Source organism: Entelurus aequoreus, linkage group LG23 (assembly GCF_033978785.1).
Source record: "Entelurus aequoreus isolate RoL-2023_Sb linkage group LG23, RoL_Eaeq_v1.1, whole genome shotgun sequence".
NCBI lineage: Eukaryota > Metazoa > Chordata > Actinopteri > Syngnathiformes > Syngnathidae > Entelurus > Entelurus aequoreus.
This window is the reverse complement of record NC_084753.1, coordinates 38,740,173-38,760,403: the sequence shown is the minus strand read 5'-3', so window position 1 is coordinate 38,760,403 and position 20,231 is coordinate 38,740,173. Positions and strand designations below refer to the sequence as shown.

At 40.9% G+C, this 20,231-nt stretch overlaps 1 gene segment (V, D, J or C); it reads right to left on the bottom strand.

The window, feature by feature from the left end:
• Nucleotides 1-20,231, bottom strand: part of LOC133640578 (immunoglobulin mu heavy chain-like) — a 42,876-nt gene that overhangs the window by 5,198 nt on the left and 17,447 nt on the right. The window contains 4 exon segments of the C gene segment in view: nucleotides 2,608-2,901; nucleotides 2,978-3,301; nucleotides 9,655-9,963; nucleotides 10,670-10,720. Of these exon segments, the coding sequence occupies nucleotides 2,608-2,901; nucleotides 2,978-3,301; nucleotides 9,655-9,963; nucleotides 10,670-10,720 (978 nt within the window).

Here is a 20,231-nt window from a genome sequence, read left to right as displayed (position 1 = left end):
ATGCTCTTGTACAGTATAGAGCGGGGGTCGGCAACCCGCGGCTCTAGTGGCTCTCTGGAGCTTTTTCAAAAATGTATGAAAAATGGAAAAAGAGGAGGGGAAAAAAATATATTTTTGTTTTAATATGGTTTCTGTAGAATGACAAACATGACACAATCCTCCCTAATTGTTATAAATCACGCTGTTTATATTAAACATGCTTCACTCATTCGAGTATTTGGCGAGCGCCGTTTTGTCCTACTAATTTTGGCGGTCCTTGAACTCACCGTAGTTTGTTTACACGTATAACTTTCTCCGACTTTCTAGGACGTGTTTTATCATTATGCCACTTCTTTTTCTGTTTCATTTTGTCCACCAAACTTTTAACGTTGTGCATGAATGCACAAAGGTGAGTTTTGTCGATGTTATTGACTTGTGTGGAGTGCTAATCAGGCATATTTAGTCACTGCTTGACTGCAAGCTAATCGATGCTAACATGCTATTTAGGCTAGCTATATGTACATATTGCATCATTATGCCTCATTTGTAGGTATATTTGAGGTCATTTAGTTTCCTTTAAGTCCTCTTAATTCAATTTATATCTCATGACACACTATCTGTATGTAAAATGGCTTTACATTTTTTGCGGCTCCAGTCAGATTTGTTTTTGTATTTTTGGTCCAATATGGCTCTTTCAACATTTTGGGTTGCCGACCCCTGGTAGAGGAACTTGGACCAATGTAAACACATTGGCAGATCTTTGCACAGACAATTCAACCTTGCTAGCAATTGTAGAAAACTGGGGTCAAACCCTTTCAAGTCCTTTTTGGCAGTTGCATTTTTTTAATACACTTTATGTAACTAAGGTGTTGCTGTTGCTTGTTTACTTCAGATGCAGTCAATAGTCATTTTTTCAACTTCTTTAGTTATACTAGTGGTGTTCCTCAAGGTTCCATTTTAGGTCCTCTCTTTTCCATCATAATGTAAATATATATATCAAGTAATCCAATTATTAGCCAGTAGTTTGACTTTACAGTGGAGGAAGTGGGCTACTTCACAATGTCACAGTTGGATGTCCCTTAAAGGCCTACTGAAATGATTTTTTTTTAATTTAAACGGGGATAGCAGATCTATTCTATGTGTCATACTTGATCATTTCGCGATATTGCCATATTTTTGCTGAAAGGATTTAGTATAGAACAACGACGATAAAGATTGCAACTTTTGGTATCTGATAAAAAAAAGGCTTGCACCTACCGGAAGTAGCGTGACGTAGTCAGTTGAACATATACGCAAAGTTCCCTATTGTTTACAATGATGGCCGCATGAAGTGAGAGAGATTCGGACCGAGAAAGCGACAATTTCCCCATTAATTTGAGCGAGGATGAAAGATTTGTGGATGAGTAAAGTGCAAGTGAAGGACTAGTGGGGAGTTGAAGCTATTCAGATAGGGAAGATGCTGTGAGAGCCGGGGGTGACCTGATATTCAGCTGGGAATGACTACAACAGTAAATAAACACAAGACATATATATACTCTATTAGCCACAACACAACCAGGCTTATATTTAATATGCCACAAATTAATCCTGCATAAAAACACCTGCGTGTTTGTTACGCTAGCTCCTAGCTCCTCTGCTAGCTCCTAGCTCCATAGAACACGCCAATACAATTCAAACACCTGATCAACACACACAATCACTCAGCCCAAAAGACCGTTCACCTAACCCAAGGTTCATAAAGCTTATATATTTTAAAAAAGTTACGTACATACGCAAAAAAAAGTTGCGCACATACGGTCAAGCGATCAAATGTTTAGAAGCCAAAGCTGCATACTCACAGTAGCACGTCTGCGTCTTTGTCATCCAAATCAAAGTAATCCTGGTAAGAGTCTGTGTTGTCCCAGTTCTCTACAGGCGTCTGTGTATCGAAGTCAAAAGTCCTCCTGGTTAGAGTCTCTGTTATCCGAGTTCTTCCATCTTGACTGCATCTTCCGGGAATGTAAACAAAGAAGCGCCGGCTGTGTACTGTTGTTGCTGACTATGTTAGAAAAATACGTCCATTTCGCACCGACAACTTTCTTCTTTGCTTGCTCAGCTTCCTTCTCCATAATGCAATGAACATGATTGCAACAGATTCACGAACACAGATGTCCAGAATACTGTGGAATTATGAAATGAAAACAGAGCTTTTTCGTATTGGCTTCAATGTGGAAGGCATACCCGTGTTCGCCGGGCTACGTCACGCGCATACGTCATCCTCAGAGGCGTTTCGAACCGGAAGTTTAGCGGCAAATTTAAAATGTCACTTTATAAGTTAACCCGGCCGTATTGGCATGTGTTATAATGTTAAGATTTCATCATTGATATATAAACTATCAGACTGCGTGGTCGGTAGTAGTGGCTTTCAGTAGGCCTTTAAAGAACCGCAGCTCACCAGTGCCGGCAGTACTCATGCATCTTCAGGCCATGATGTTATCTTGGTATAGTCACTTTTGTTCCCAGCTGTTTGGACAATAATGGCCGAGTGTTGAGTCATTTTTCAGTACGTAGTAAACGGACAAGCTGTACACTGACTACTTGTTGAGTTGTGGGGAGTGGACTTACTCCGATTTTGTTCGGTCGTCCTACCTGACACACGTACGGTCTCCTCGACGTCCGGGAAGCAAAGATGCGCCGCTTTACATTTGAGAATCCTGATTTGTCTCCACACATCAGGCAACACTGTCAGAGTACTGATGACGTGAGACGCATTAGCGTACGCGCTCGCTTGGTCGCTGGCTGCTTTGCCGTCCAGCAGCCATGTGACAACGGCATCCAATGCGGTGCGCACCGAACATGTTGCTTTCACTTGGGATGTTTCCGTCATGACTTCCTTGAAGCTGGGGAGCTCCACATGAACGGAAGGTGGGACGCTTGCCTGTGCTGCCAGGCGACACGTCCGTTGTTACAAGACGATGACAATAGCTGTGTTAATGCGAGACGGCAGACACATACGTACTTTCACAGATACTGATTGACTTTTTCTCTTCCACCTTGTTGTGAGTGGACTTGCAGGTAAACCTTAAGCCGTTTGTCCACTCTTTTACATCAGGCTCAATCTCACTGATTAGACTGAAGGTCTGTGGGGCCGTCACACTCTGAAACTTGCTCACGGTTTGCACGCCGTCGATGATCCGGTTGCCCTGCAGCCACTCCACACTCAGCGTGTCCGGGAAGAAGCCACTTAAGGCGCACCTAAGTTTGACAGAGGAGTCTCCTGCAAGGTTGCCCTCCCACAGCGGATACAATGTCATGTTTGGAGACACAATCCTCTCCATCCTCTCTGTTGAAATAGAAAATACGTACATGACGCATGTGGCTATTTCTCTATATGTAGCAAATTACTTGCACATACCTTCAGATTGTTGTCACAATTCTAAAGGTGCAGGTGTCTTTAGTTTTAAGTAGTTTTATAGTACTAACAGTCAGGTGGAAAGGGTTCCGCTTGAGCGAGCATAAGCAACATTTAAAAAAAAAAAGAAGAAGATAAAAGTAGCGAAAAAACACAGAAGTGAAACTCAGCGAGGCGCAACAGTGCATGACAAAAGCCAGATGTGAGAAAAGATGATGACATATTTAAATACATTTCATACACGGACACATCTTTAAAGTTGTTTTTTTGTTGTTTTATAACACACTAAAAAGATATTTTCTTTTTTTGTACATTCCAGCTGCAGCTTTTTCAGGTCATTCTGAATTTCTGAGGAAAAATCTGCAAGAAAAGCATCACCCACATTTTATTTTTTATTTTTCTTTAAATTGTAAATCAATATGATTACTTACAGTTCATTTCAAAAAATGTGTTCATTTGACCTGAAAGAGAAAAAAAACAAAAATATATTAAAGAAATGCACAAATAATACACGCAACAGACTGACTCATTAATCCTATTGGAAATCCAAAAAGAGATCCTTGGTATGTTTTGTGCAATTCAATTGTTTTCCAAACCATTTGTACCATCTGTCTTCCTTAAATTATCCAAACTGCTAAAGCTAAACAAAAAACAACACATTTGTTTGCAGTGTCACAAATTTCCTTCTAAAACCGATAAAAACACCATTTTTGATTTCACACTATCCTGTCATAAACTCATGTGATAATTTAGGTTTAGATGTCAATTCGGACTAGTCGCTTTCTACTTCTTTCTATTAAATTTTTATATTTTTCCACCAGACTTTTGTTCCCCCTACTTCTTCCCATTCAAAGCATGCAGCAATATTTCTGCATGGCTGCCCTGCTACTGTAATGATAAGTGTGTGTCACTATTGATGGTGGATAATGGTGTGTCTATCAAACAAAGTGTACAGTCAAACCCAAAAGTATGCATAGGTCTACTGTAAACCTTGCAAATTTAACTTAAAGTTACTTACATTTTTCTTGCTTGAAAATTACACAGGAGATAATAGGATGATGAAAAAGAGGAAAAGTTGTGGGGAAAAAATGCTTTTTAAGCTTTTATTGTATTCACATTTGAACAAAAAATTTACTTTGATTGACTTTGGACAACAATTGGCCAATGGTATGATTAGTTTCGGTCTTGACTCTTGTATGTGTGTGTTTGGACAAAAATGTGGTAACTTTGTCAACATAAAACCCACTGTACTCTAAAGGGTAAATAGTATAATATGTACAATATATTTTAGAGCAGTTTTTTGAAAAGCAGACAATTGTGTACATAATCAATAGCCTATTTAGTATGTTATTATATTTCAGACTGAAGTTTTAAAATATTTACTTGCTTGAATATTAATGTGTAATTTTTTACAGTATTATTGTCTTTTTGGACAAACAACTATTTATATTTAAATTCCAGCTTAAGGCTAACCAACAAATAAAGAATAGTTATACTTTATAAGGTGTCTATAGAATTTAAAGGGAATTGTTTTTTTGAATTTTGCCCATTATCCACAATCCTTATGTGAGACAATCTTGTATGTGCGTTTTAAATAGTGAAAAACTGCTAATAAGAGGCGGCTAACAATGCGGACACATCGGATTCATCTACTCTGCGCTCTTAAAAAAAACACCAACAATGCACTAGTTCCATGCCGTGACCTATAGCGACATTGTTATTATAGGAGCCAACACAGAGGAACTACTTTTATGGCGTAGAAAAACAGAACTACCACTATAGTGAGTAGTCAGCTACTAGCTACTAGCTGGCTTGAGCTGCTAATAACGTAGGCTGCGACTCGCCACAAAATAAACAAGAAGGAGCTTTAGCTTTTTCTGCTGCATTGCTTCTAAGGTAGGGTTCAGATGGTAGCGCGGCCGTACAGAAATTGGAGGGTTCCTGGTACGAATCTAGCTTCCGCCATCTTAGTTACTGCCATTGTGTCCTTGGGCAAGACATGTCACCCACCTTGCTGCCAGTGCCGCCCACACTGTGTATGATTGTGAGTGAATGTTTGGTGGTGATCGGAGGGGCCAATGGACGCATATTGGCAGCCACGCTTCCGTCAGTTTACCCCAGGGCAGCTGTGGCTACAGATGTAGCTTACCACCATCAATTAGTGATTAAATGATGGGTTTTAAGTTCTCACTGTTAAGCGTTTTGAGTGTCTAGAAAAGCACTATATAAATATAATCCATTATTATTAATATTATTATTACAGTAGAAGGTTGTGGCACCAAGTTGCATGTTATCATGAATGTGCCTGTTACTACATGACGTGCATACTTACAGCATGTATATAAAACAGTGTGGGAGGTTTTCGGATGTTTTTTGAAGGGCTTGTTTGGTGAAATAGATCGCATCACAATTACCTGTATTGTTAGCCGCCTTTTACTAACAGTCTTTTACTATTTAGTATGAAGAGAACGGGGAATGACGTGTGTTTTGGTCTCACAGAAAGATTGTGATTGATGGACAAAATTCCCCAAAAAGTGCATTACTGTATAAAATGTTTACCGTCAACCAATGTTCTTTAGAAATATTGCAGACTTATTTTCACCTGCAGTATGTAAAGGTGCAGTTAAGTGCTCAACTCAAATACAAAAGTTGTATTATTACCTTGAAGACAGTTGTTCCAATGCTGAACAGCAGCGTGATGAGAAAGAGAATGATGAAGGCGAGCGCCGTGTTCCCCATGTTATCTTGCTCGGCTTCCACAGCATTGTTCCACTGGTGGCTCATCTCCACCAGGAAGTCTGGTGGATGTACAGTAGTACTTCAATACACACTGTATTTATTATTACTGTATTATGTGTCCATACAAACAAATGTGCCCTATAATGTAGATTTTATGAGTACAAGTAGTGCTATATAACTGGAGACCCTGAATTGCCTTTTGAAAGACTCCATTATTTCAGTGTGTGTCTTTAAAACATGATCTCTCTTGTGTTTGTGTTTGTTAGGGCAAGACCCAGGAGAGGAAGAAGACGTGTACGAAGACAAGTCACACAGACCACCTATCTCTACGAGGAAGGACTTTAATACTCTCTTTCAAAACCCCAACATACTATTAATCCTTCTTGCAGGATTAGTGACACTGCAAGTCACACGTAGCTAAAAATAAGGACAACATGAACAGCTTGCGACATACAACAGTTGCTAAGTGATTTTTTTTATTTATTTTGATTTGAAATGGACACACAATATCATTAAACATGCAGCAAACAACCAAGAGCAAAGAAGAGAAGACAAGAGTGACACAGAACACATCTACAGGGCCTTGCACAATTTGGGGTCGTCCATGTTGACGTTATCGGTGGTTCTGTATGAAATGGACCTGACAAGGACATTGGGTGTGTTGGCCACAGATTGGTGGTAAATGGCACAGCAATACGCCACACCGTTCCTTTTCCACTGATCAAGGCTGAGCGTTAACTGGCCGTAGACTGAATACACGCCTTGGTTTTCTACAGGTCGGGTGGTCCTGGTGACGTATGTGGAGTTTACGGGGTTGTCATCGACAAGCCAAGACACCAGAACCTCTTGGGGGAAGAAGTCTTTCACTAAGCAAGTCAGGGTAACCATGTTTTTAACAGTTTGTTCCACTGGAGGCATCATAAACACCGCAGGATATTGAGGTGATTGATCTGCAAGTGCGACAGAACAACATTTGACCACAGGAAGTAGTATCAAACATTTACAGTTTTCTTACCAGCAGTTCTTTCATAGGATTTCTTTACTGGGCGCGCAATCTTTGAATGCTTCACCACGCAGTTGCGCCGTATCCCTTTGCTCCATTCGTCATACGTGATGTCAAGACGAGTCTCAAATGGGCCCGAATTGCCCGGCGGGGGGGCTTTCAAGGTCCCGGCCATCTCGTTGCCATCCTGGTCCTCCCACAAAATACTCTGCACAGATAGCCTGCTAACTTTGACCTGACATATCACGGTGCCTTTTTTCTTCAGGAAGATGTCCTCCATTGTGGGGCCGCTGATCTGTATATCGACATCCGCCTCCGGGCATCCTTCGCCTGTTGAATGGACAGGAAGACTTTTTCAAGGCCGTTGTGTGATTTACATTGAGTGTGTTGCATTTTAGCCCGCGTTCACACTGGTGGTTCGGACCAAAAATACATGCATTGAAGGACTTGATTGGACACCTTTATTGACCTAACTCAATTATTTCAAACCAAAGAGTTTGTTATTTTAGACGTTGCTATTTTTACCAGCTTATATTTGTACTAGGGCAGTTAAATCATGTGATTAATCACAACATAGTGCATTAATCATGGGTACACGCATATTAATCACACATTTTGTTTTGAGCATACATGTTCCTTTACTTTAACTGCAGATGGTTACCTGAAAGGTGGCATCCTTTTTTTGTTGTACCACAAACATAATGCACCCAATTCTTGAGGTGAAGATCAACGCTTGATTTTGGTGTAAAAATATAATTAAACTAATGCTGTTAAATGTAACGAGTTAACTCAAGTGATTCATCAACCAAAAAATGGCATTAATCATGCGTATACACAGATTAATCACGCAATTTATTTTGACCGCACATGCTCCTTTACCTTAACCGTGGATTTTTACCTTAAAGGTGCGTGGGTTGGTATATTTATAGAGAGAGATCAGTGAGAGGACTCCGACTGGTGTGCTCTCTGGCATATTTAATTTCAAAATACACCCGAGGGGACTTAGGATACAACTTTCTCTGAATTTTTGAGCAGTGCATTCAAGTAAAACATTTTAAAATGTTGCTGTATGTCATTGTCACGTTAAAAATTACATTTTGTGCCCAATTACGGGGGCCTTTTTTGGGTCATTTAAATAATGCAAGCCGGTAAAAATGTATATTTCATGCCAATTTAAAAGTGTGATTAATCAGATTTGAATAATTAATCATTTGACCGCACTCATTTTTACAAACACCCTGTTGTCACACACAAAGAGTCTTACATATTTGTAATTTTTGCATGCTTTGTTTGCAATCAGAGTTTGATTTAACCAAAGTGTGAACACAGCCTAAAATAAACAAATAGAAAAGTACTCACTAGATGGATCTGCGGCACGCGTGTTGCTCACAGATGAGTTGATATACACATCTCCATGTGCGTCCCTCCCCTTAAACTCGCACCTTACAGTGGTGCCAGATGACCACTCGTCGGACTTGAGCGTGATGAGGCTCGCCGCGCTGTAAAGCGTTGTTCCATTTGCAGTCTTTCTGGCCTTAGACAAAGTTATGACCTGCTCTATTCCGTGGGAGATGTCCTCTTCGTTATACAGCCATTTGAAGTCATAAACATTTGGGGAAAAATCTTTGGCAAAGCAGACGATTGAAGCCTCATCTTGACCATGAGAGGAGGCCAACACTTTCAGAGTTGGCAACTTGTAAACGGACTCTGAAACACGAACATATTAAGTATATGTCTGCACAACTAATATATATACACAACACAAAACGTCATTTGAATGCTATTTCTCATGGCTTCTGCAGGGTCGACACTACTAAAACAGCAAGATTAGATCGTACACAACCTGCATGTGAGACAAGCAAGCGTAGATTAAACAAAAAGCAAGCAAAAAACTGCTGCAACAATTATTTCCCTGACAGACAAGGCAGAGTAAGCAGCTGCACAAGGAAGAGTCAGACCTTTCTTTCCACCTTACTGTTGGCTTTAGCACCAACAATAACATCATTTGTATGGATGGTAGGAAATAATGTGCAATTTTCAGATAAATGTGTTGTGTGTAAACATTTATTAACATAAAAAATAATCTATTTCTAATTACCACGTTCCAGATATCCAATTATATTTACACAAAACACTTTTTGCAGAGCTTAAATATATTTTTAAAAACAGGTATAAATTTTAACATCACTTTTACCTTTTTGGAGGACTACTGACAAGGATGAGCTACTGGCAGTGTGGTGCATTCAGTGACAGTCTGGAAATATGTCTTCTATGGCTTTTGTTTGACTATTACTGTACACTACAACTTAATTTGGCTCCATAGTGGGTTATTTTGTGTAGAATACAAAATAACCCACTTTGAATCATACTAAAACCGGGGCATCTGAAAACCAATATATATTTTTTCAACAACTTCAAAATACACCGAATCCAAATATACTACAAAAGTGACAGCACATTACTGTGATTACCTTTAGCTGTGTCACATTCATTGTACCTATTTTAAGACTACAGTACAAGATATGCTGTAAACACGTCTTACCTTCTGTTTTGGTGATCACGGCATCAACAGTTTTAGTTGAATGTTTGGCGACACATCGAAATTTGGCCCTGCTGTCCCAGTCGGCTTGCCTCACTCGGATCTGACTGACTCCCGTGTAAAGGTTGTCCTTCTCCACTGAAGGATACTGAATGAAGTCAGACAAATCGGCCCCGTCTTTGCTCCACGCAAACGTCAGTGGAAGGGGTTTGAAGCCGGTGGCCAGACAGCCGAGAGTGACCATGTCTCCTGCTCCGGAGCCACATTGCATCAGAGGAAAGACAGTGGGTGGGACTGGTGGGACTGGTGTGCCTTTGAAAGGAAAAGCAAGTTGTCAGTGGAGATCAAATTAAATGAAAATAGTAAAGGGAAGACACATATTAAACCATATTCAAATTGTAGGAAAAGAAAATAAGTAGTCGGTTATGATACAATTCCGTGAAAATGGTGAAGAGATAACACTCACCATATTAAACCATATTTAAATTGTAGATCAAATTGCACAATAGACCTTATTATATTTTAAATATCACAAATTATTTAATTCTCATTTATTTGACATTTTGATTGAACATTTTCTTAACATTGGAAAACATCTTTATAAATGGAATAGCTCACTCAAAAGCTTAGAAAAACTAAACCTGTTAGATTATTACGATACCACAGTGCAGAAACTCAAATTTAAGCAAAATAATCATTGTCATATTTCATAAGACTCTGTTGCTGTCGATGATAGATCAAGTTGCTAATGTATGCTATAACAACCTGTCAAACAACTAAGAAGATTGGACTCGCCAAAGCGCCATTATACTCATTTCAGGTGTTTTTTTCAATTGTTATATAAAATCTCACATATTTTAGCATATATTGGCTACTTAAGATAGGCAAATTGGTCTAATTCTACTGTTCAAATACTGGAACTTCTTGATATCAATAAATTATTGCACCAAATCGGAAATATTAAAATTATGTACTTGTCCTTTCCAATAGAATATAATTACCACAAATATTGACTTACCAGATGTAACTGTGACTTGGGTTCCTTTTCCCCAGTAGTCCAAGTAGTACCACAGTGACATAAAGTAAGAGCATTCTAATACAAAAACTTTCCAAATATAAAAAAATTAAAAATGTCTCAAAAGGACGTAAGAATTACTTACCAGATGTAACTGTGACTTGCGTTCCTTTACCCCAGAAGTCCAAGTAGGCATAGCTGTCACAGTGATAGAACATAATGTGTTTACAATGAAAATACTATTACAAAAAAAAGAATGAACACAGGAAAAGCTGTTCCTCAAAAATTATTTCTCAAGCAACTCCCTTGAGATTTGATATTTTTTCCGGTGTGCTCCCTAACGTTTTGATTGTGTTTGGATATGTGAGCATAACCAGAGATGGGTAGTTATGTGCTACATTTATTTTGTTATACATTTACTCAAGTAACTTTTTGGATGATTGTACTTGTCTGAGTAGTTTTAATACAACATACTCTTTACTTTTACCACTTTCACTCCGCTACCTTAAGTTTAATTCTGCTCGCTACATGTTGGTCTAGTGAGTGAGGTGACCAAGAACCTGATGGTCACTCTGTCAGAGCTACAGCATTCCTCTGTGGAGAGAAGGGAACCTTCTCCAAGGACAACCATCTCTGCAGCAATCTACCAATCAGGCCTGTATGGTATAGTGGTCAGACGGAAGCCATTTCTTCGTAAAAAGTTTGCTTAAACGCACCTGAAAGACTCTGACCATGAGAAACAAAATTCTCTGGTCTGATGAGACAAAGATTACATTTTTCGCCATGAATGCCAGGCGTCATGTTTGGAGGAAACCAGGCACCGCTCATCACCAGGCCAATACCAGCCCCACATTGAAGCATGGTGGTGGCAGCATCATGCTGTGGGGATGATTTTCAGCGGCAGGAACACAGAGACTGGTCAGGGTAGAAGGAAAGATGAATGCAGCTGGAAGAGAAAACACTTTAATGCCTGCAAACATTTTTAGGGCTCTGGTGGTCTCTAATAAGCCTGCGTACTTGAAACACAAATATTTTAAAGTTGGACATGGGGAGACCCTAGAATAATACGTTACATTGATTAATACGAGACGTAACAAACGCATGTATAATGATCTCTAAGTCACAAGTGGACAAAATGGGACACATTTCTTACATTGAACAAAGAGCACAGTCTTCAAGTCAAATTAATTGTGTGTTAAACACACTTGGCCAATAAAGCTGGTTCTGACTCTGATTTTAGTGATAATACTGCTGTTTTAGTAGCATTCTTAATATGCAGCAGAAACGAGAAAGTTGGGTCAAAAATATTGCCAAGATTTTTTGGCAGAGTCGCTTTGGACAATTGTTTTATTATCGAAATTCAAAGTGGTAACCGCAAACAAGTGATTGTTTCTAGCAGGACAATAATCAACATGTCCGTTTTCTTGGAGTTAAGATGCAAAAAGAATAACCATTTTGTTACAACTAGTTAATACTATATCTGCTGCTATTTTAGCTGATGAGTATGTTTTGACCCGCAAAGGAAGCTTCAATAAAGCCTTTTCTCCGTCGCAGCATGGTCCAATCACGCACCATCACATAAGTAGGCAACATGTGGCACCATCTAACTATGGCACATGTTGAAGAGGTTCATTTAGCCTACTGATGGCACAGTTAAAGTAAGGCTCATGTGCACATACTGCAAGAAACCTAGTCATTTGATAAACAGCTGTCCCTTGTTGAAGTGAACCAAATCAAAACCAGTAGTTCTGGTAAAGGCCCCTTCAGTGCCACATTCCTTTAAAAGTGAGTGTGCAGATCCAGCTGTTTATTCCCCTTTTATTATGAAGGGTGCTGCCTCACTGTCTGATAGCAACGTAAAAGTTCCAGTTACTATTTTACATGATACTGCAGTCTCAAGGTCTATTTTCCTTTGTGGTGTGTTGCCTCTTTCACATAAAACCTCCTTAAAACGTAACGAGCTGGCGCAAGGCTTTGGAATTAAATTTGCTAAATTACCCATGCACTCTGGTGTTGCAAGCAGTGAGCGGAGACGGGCCGGGGTGGCAATTCTTGTTGCCCCTCGGCTCAGAGCCCCTACGTTGGATTGTAATCCGGGTCGGGGCACGGGTCCTGACAGTTGTTTGTGCTGATGCACCAAACAGCAGTTCAGAGTACCCACCCTTTTTGGTTTCCGTCGAGGGAGTACTGGAAAGTGCTCATGGCTCATGGGACCCAAGAGGCAGCGGACAGGTACCGACAAGCCAAAACTCTGACATGGGAAGAGTTTGGCGAAGCCATGGAAAACGATTTCTGGACGGCTTCAAAGTGATTCTGGACCATCATCTGCTGCCTCAGGAGATGGAAGCAGTGCACCGTCAACACCGTATATGGTGGGGATGGTGTGCTGTTGACCTTGACTCAGGACGTTGTGGATCGGTGGAGGGAATACTTTGACGACCTCCTCAATACCACCTACACGTCTTCCTATGAAGAAGCAGTGGTTGGGGAATCTGTGGTGGGCTCTCCTATTTCTGAGGCTGAGGTTGGCAGGGCCCCAGGGGTGGATGAGATCCGCCCGGAGTTCGTTAGGCTCTGGATGCTGTGGGGCTGTCTTGGTTGACAAGACTCTGCAGTATTGTGTGGACATCGGGGCCGGTGCCTCTGGATTGCCAGGTGGTTCCTCTCGTTAAGAAGGGGAACCGGAGGGTGTGTTCCAACTATCGTGGATCACACTCCTCAGCCTTCCCGGTAAGTTTTATCTGGTTGCACTGGAGATGAGGCTACGCCAGATAGTCGAACCTGGGATCAAGGTCAGCAGTGAGGTTTTCGTCCTGGTCGTGGAACTGTGGACCAGCTCTTTACTATCGGCAGGGTTCTTGAGGGTGAATGGGAGTTTGTCCAACCTGTCTACATGTGCTTTGTGGACTTTGAGAAGGCCTTCGACTGTGTCCCTCGGGAAGTCCTGTGGGGAGTGCTCAGAGAGTATGGGGTATTGGACCGTCTGATTGTGGTGGTCCACTTCCTGTATGATCGGTGTGAGAGCTTGGTCCGCATAATAACTTTAATGGACAGAATTTCTAGGCGCAGTCAAGGCGTTGAGGGGATCCAGTTTGGGGATTGTAGGATTAGGTCTCTTCTTTTTGCAGATGATGTAGTCCTGGTAGCTTCATCTGGCCAGGATCTTCAGCTCTCACTAGATCGGTCCTCAGCCAAGTGTGAAGCGACTGGGATGAGAATCAGCACCTCCAAATCCGAGTCCATGGTTCTCGTGCGGAAAAGGGTGGAGTGTCATCTCCAGGTTGGGGAGGAGATCTTGCCCCAAGTGGAGGAGTTCAAGTACCTGGGAGTCTTGTTCACGAGTGAGGGAAGAGTGTATCGTGAGATCGCCAGGCGGATCGGTGTGGCGTCTGCAGTGATGCGGACATCGGTCCATCGTGGTCAAGAAGGAGCTGAGCAAGAAGACAAAACTCTCAATTTACTGGTCAATCTACGGTCCCATCCTCACCTATGGTCATGAGCTTTGGGTTATGACCAAAAGGACAAAATTAGTTTCCTCCATCGGGTGGGGGGCTTTTTCTTAGAGATAAGGTGAGAAGCTCTGTAATTCGGGAGGAGCTCAAAGTAAAGCCGCTGCTCCTCCACATCGAGAGGAGCCAGATGAGGTGGTTCAGGAATCTGGTCAGGATGCCCCCCGGACGACTCCCTGGGGAGGTATTTAGGGCATGTCCGACCAGTAGGAGACCACGGGGGAAACCCAGGATACGTTTGGGAGACTGTGTCTCCCGGCTGGCCTGGGAACACCTCGGGATCCCCCGGGAGGAGCTGGACAAAGTGACTGGGTAAAGGAAAGTCTGGGCTTCCCTTCTTCAGCTGCTGTCAACGCAACCCGACATCGGATATGCGGAAGAAGATGGATGGATGGATGGACCCATGCACTCTCTTCAGGTGGCCTTTTTTCTTCCCACCATTCACTGTGTTACGTGCACCATTTTATTGATTATTTCCCATTATTTTTTACTAGGTACTTCTTTTAGTGAGGTAGTAGCTAAACATGATAAACATGACATACCAATACACGATTTGATGTGATATAAAAGAATAATCTGATCAACGGTATTGCAGGCAGCAGTGAGAACAACACTGATGTAGCGTGCCTTTCTGCTGACCTAGCACTATATTATACCATACCCTGAATTACAATAGGTTACCATTTTGAGCGCACCAATACTCACATGTTTGTGATGAAAGCGTCACTCTCCACTTCACCTCTGCATCCTGACAGGCAGCAACACCCTCTGACTGGTGCTGTTGTAGAGCATCTGCACAGGGGTCCCCGACATACTTGCCAACCCTCCCGAATTTTCCGGGAGACTCCCGAATTTCAGTGCCTCTCCCGAAAATCTCCCGGGACAACCATTCTCCCGAATTTCTCCCGATTTCCAGCCGGACTTAAGGCACGCCCCCTCCAGGTCCGTGCGGACCTGAGTGAGGACAGCCTGTCGTCACGTCCGCTTTTCCTTTATTAAACAGAGTGCCGGCCCAGTCACGTTGTAACATCTACGGCTTTTGGAGAGTGCACAACTGCACACACAACAAGAAGGAGACGAAGCAGAAGAACGAAGAAGAGACAGTCATGGCAACGACGAGTGACAGAATAGAACGAGGATGGACAAATTCAATCTTAAACTCAAACCTTTCCTGCAAATTAAATTTCACATTGCTACTGGCTGCAAAGCATTGCACTTTCAAATACAACAATGAGTAGAGGAGTGTCATGTGTGTGTACATGTGTAAATAAATGAACACTGAAACTCAAGTATTTATTTTATGTATATATATATATATATATATATATATATATATATATATATATATATATATATATATATATATATATATATATATATATATATATATACACACTACCGTTCAAAAGTTTGGGGTCACATTGAAATGTCCTTATTTTTGAAGGAAAAGCACTGTACTTTTCAATGAAGATAACTTTAAACTAGTCTTAACTTTAAAGAAATACACTCTATACATTGCTAATGTAGTAAATGACTATTCTAGCTGCAAATGTCTGGTTTTTGGTGCAATATCTACATAGGTGTATAGAGGCCCATTTCCAGCAACTATCACTCCAGTGTTCTAATGGTACAATGTGTTTGCTCATTGGCTCAGAAGGCTAATTGATGATTAGAAAACCCTTGTGCAATCATGTTCACACATCTGAAAACAGTTTAGCTCGTTACAGAAGCTACAAAACTGACCTTCCTTTCAGCAGATTGAGTTTCTGGAGCATCACATTTGTGGGGTCAATTAAACGCTCAAAATGGCCAGAAAAAGAGAACTTTCATCTGAAACTCAACAGTCTATTCTTGTTCTTAGAAATGAAGGCTATTCCACAAAATTGTTTGGGTGACCCCAAACTTTTGAACGGTAGTGTATATATATATATATATATATATAAGAAGAAAGAGTCACACGTTGTTTTGCAGACTCGAATTATTTTGTGATTTATTTTATTTTATACGCTAGGCTAAGCCACAGCTCCTCAAATGTTATCTTTTTTTTGTAAACTGAATTTAGTAGGAAAAACATGAAAAAAAAGAAGTATTTTCTGTCTTATATATATATATACACTACCGTTCAAAATCTGAAAACAGTTTAGCTCGTTACAGAAGCTACAAAACTGACCTTCCTTTGAGGAGATTGAGTTTCTGGAGCATCACATTTGTGGGCTCAAAATGGCCAGAAAAAGAGAACTTTCATCTGAAACTCGACAGTCTATTCTTGTTCTTAGAAATGAAGGCTATTCCACAAAATTGTTTGGGTGACCCCAAACTTTTGAACGGTAGTGTATATATATAAGAAATACCTGAATTTTCCCCCCAAATCTCCCGAATTCGGAGGTCTCAAGGTTGGCAAGTATGGTCCCCAACCTTTTTTGCACCACGGACCGATTTAATGTAGGCATTATTTTCAGGGACCGGCTTTCCATTTGTGGCAGATAAATACAGCAAAAATAAGTGCAAGAAAAATACAACTCACTATAACGCTGGGGGGCTAGTTTCTTTGCAATGAGATCCCCAGCAGGTTGATGGTAACCTGCTGGGGCCTGCAGATGGAAATCAGCCTTTGGCTACAATCTGTCACATTTATATGTTATATGTTCATTAATGTGCATTGTATCATGTCACAAAGTTCTAACAAATATAACAAATGGCAACTTCCTATAAGGAGTTTTATTGTACATCTATAAACAATCTTATTGGTGTGTCTCGTGGGACAAGCGAAAGTTAAGTCGGAGAAAATGCAGTCCTTTATAAATGATTTAATGTTTCTGTGCGGCCATCTAGCAAATGCGTCACGGACCGGTACCGTTCCCCGGACCCGCGATTGGGGACGCTTGAATTCTACAGTACATCCAGTGTCATTGGATCATCAATTAAAACTATTTTCTTCTCACATTTTTCTGTTCTCTGCTCCACTTGGGTAAAGTTTTCCTAACCGCACCAACAAGTTTGTTTCAGAATGTCTTCCTGAAACAAGTCTGCCCATGTGCAGTGTAGTGGATTGTCCGAAGCTTAAACAGGCAACAAAAGTAGTTTAGTACAACAAATTTATTTACCCATTATCAGAAGTGCAGGTTGAATTGAGTTGGCCGTGCAGACAGACCACATGTCACTCCGGAGCAAACAAGACACACACAAGCCAAAATCACTGTCCAGTTCCGGTCTTCTGCCATTTTTTATATGTCTTTTGTGCGTCATTGTTTGTTATCTAAATGCGTCAATGTCTTGTTGTTTTTCCTATCTGTTCCATAACAACTCGAATCCTTTAGACAGTCAACACATTCTGTAGACAGGTTGGCACGACTTAATATTCACTTTTGTCCCACCACTGGTCCATTCAATGGCACAAAATACAAGAGAATTGAAAATGAGCGGACATTCTTAAAAGACAAGAAATATAGGTCAAAAGGTCTGAAATTCTACTACAGCAGTAAATAACGTGTAATACTCCATTGCGTGAGAAGGGAGAGGGGATCTGTCGCAACAGTCATCTTTGATGAAGTAATTTTAAATGCATAAATTAAGACAGAAATAAGTAAATACTTTATTTAAATACGTTTGTAGAAGGAGACTCTAATCATCGTTTTTTTGAGACTTTTGGGGGCCTGTGGAAATCTGGGGGCCCCAGGCATCTCCCTGTGTCCTGGTGACAACGTGTATCTTTTTATCCGTTGTGTTCTTGGCTTACAATATTTCAGTTTGTTGGCTATATTACAAAACACCTGTTGAAGAAACGGTCGCTCCCTGTCTTTTATTATTATCAACCAGACAGGATGTTGATAACCACATGTTCAGAATGTTGGAAACATTTTTTCAGTGTTTTGATATTAGTTGTACATTCAAAAAGCTTTATAAGAAATTTGACATTTCTTTTATGAGATATTTATTAGCATATTGCTAATTTATTTGCTCACTCAATTCACACTATATATAACCCTTCTTTACCTTGTTTCCTGCTGTCTTTGTTTTCCATGTGCTCATTGTTACATGGTCTACACCTTGTTCCATCATTAGTACACCTGTGTCTTGCCGTGATCCTTGTGTCTCCTCCAATCAGCTCTCTCCTTCCACTTGTCCAGGTACTGCACTTCTGGTACATTCTATAAATGCTAGCCTTAGCCAATTAGCATTTTGCATATCACATGGTCATTTTGCAATTTAGCAACCATCGATTGAATCAAAAGATGCTTGTCCCACATCTGTTGTTCGCATGTTGGCTGTTTACATTGTTAGCATCAATAGCATTACCTTTTTAAAAAAGGCCTAAACACAACAAGTCAGTCTTAAACCCGGGGCAGGAGGTTTGCAGAAATGTTGCCGAGCTGTTCAGACTTATTTAGTTCTGCCGTTTCGTTAACGTGTCCGTGAAATATTTCAACAGGTAGAGACAAGCAGATCAAAAGAAATGACAGTAATTCAGCCTTTTTTTAAACAGTTACTGCTTTGTTTCATTTGACTAAAACAAAGAAATGTTGCAACTATGGTATATTATATCAGTTTTATTTTATCTTTTAAAATTAGTGCTTGCAGTTTTGGATATATATTTAGATATATGATATAAATGATGTAAATGTAGTCGACGATAGAGTTTTTAATACTATTGTGTTACTGTGATAATGACACATTCTAGTCATATCACGCATATTTGACAACGACAACCGAATGACCGTTTCCTCAACGCAATGTCTGTTATGTACGTGAGGGGTGGAGGGGGACGACACCACGAAGAAACTCAGGTTACCGGGTTGATTGTAACCTTTGATGAGTGAGTGGGAGGTGTATGCTACTCTGTGTTTGTTGCAGGACTGTGTGTGATTTGAACCATGTGAATAATACCAGACAATGTTGTACGTGCGTGATGGATGAATCTTTCGGCAGGCCAAGAGAGCGAGGCAAAAAGGGTGTCCGTAAGCAGGCAGGTGGTCGAGGGCAGGAGAGAAGCGACAAGGTCCGTGTCCGGGCAAGGGTCGAGGATCGATGAAGGCAGTCCAAAGTCCGGAGGGAGATAGAGGCACAGAGCTCGAGCACACGGGACAAGACGTACGGGTATTGCGGGAGAAACAAGGAACATGAGACGAGGGAACAAGGAGGATGAGGAGAACGAATGTGAGGACAACAGGAAGGAAGCCAGAGACGTAAATGCTTACTACGATGAGTTAACGACGTTCCGGCGTTGATTCCAAGGGTCGACTGGTCTTTATGCTGTCTCCCTGATTATTGCCAGGTGCGCGGATAGCCGATAGTCTGCAGCTGCGGCGTGTGTGGGCGTGAAGCGCTCGGCGCGTGCGGGGGCGTGTCCTGGCATACTGCCAGCCTGAGTGTTGGTGGATCTTGCTGCAGGAGAATTGTGGGTTCGAGGCCGCGCCGTGACAATGTCTTTGCAAGTGAGATGGTGGCTAACTAATCCTAGCCTCCATGGCAAGAAAATAATCAACAATAACATTAACATTCTTTAAAGTGACGTTATCACTGGAGGACTAGAGTTTTTGATTGATTGATTGAAACTTTTATTAGTAGATTGCACAGTTCAGTACATATTCCGTACAATTGACCACTAAATGGTAACACCCGAATACGTTTTTCAACTTGTTTAAGTCGGGGTCCACGAAAATCAATTCATGGTATGAATGAGGAACAGCTAAACATGTTGCACTAAAGTGCAGCATGTTTAAAGTGACGTTATCACTGGAGGATTAGAGGATGAGGAACAGCTAAACAGCTAAACATGTTGCACTAAAGTGCAGCATGTTTAAAGTGACGTTATCACTGGAGGATTAGAGGATGAGGAACAGCTAAACATGCTGCGCTAAACACCAGAGGAGGACACAATAAGCCATGCTAATCACTAAACTACAGCTTTTGAATGTAAACAGGGGTGGGCAGACTGATACAAATATTCGACAGAAACAATGCCAAGTATAGTATTGGTATATGGTTGATACTACAATGATTAGATAGATTTTTTTTTAAATTATGTCATTATTTTGTTATTGTTTACATTATTTTGT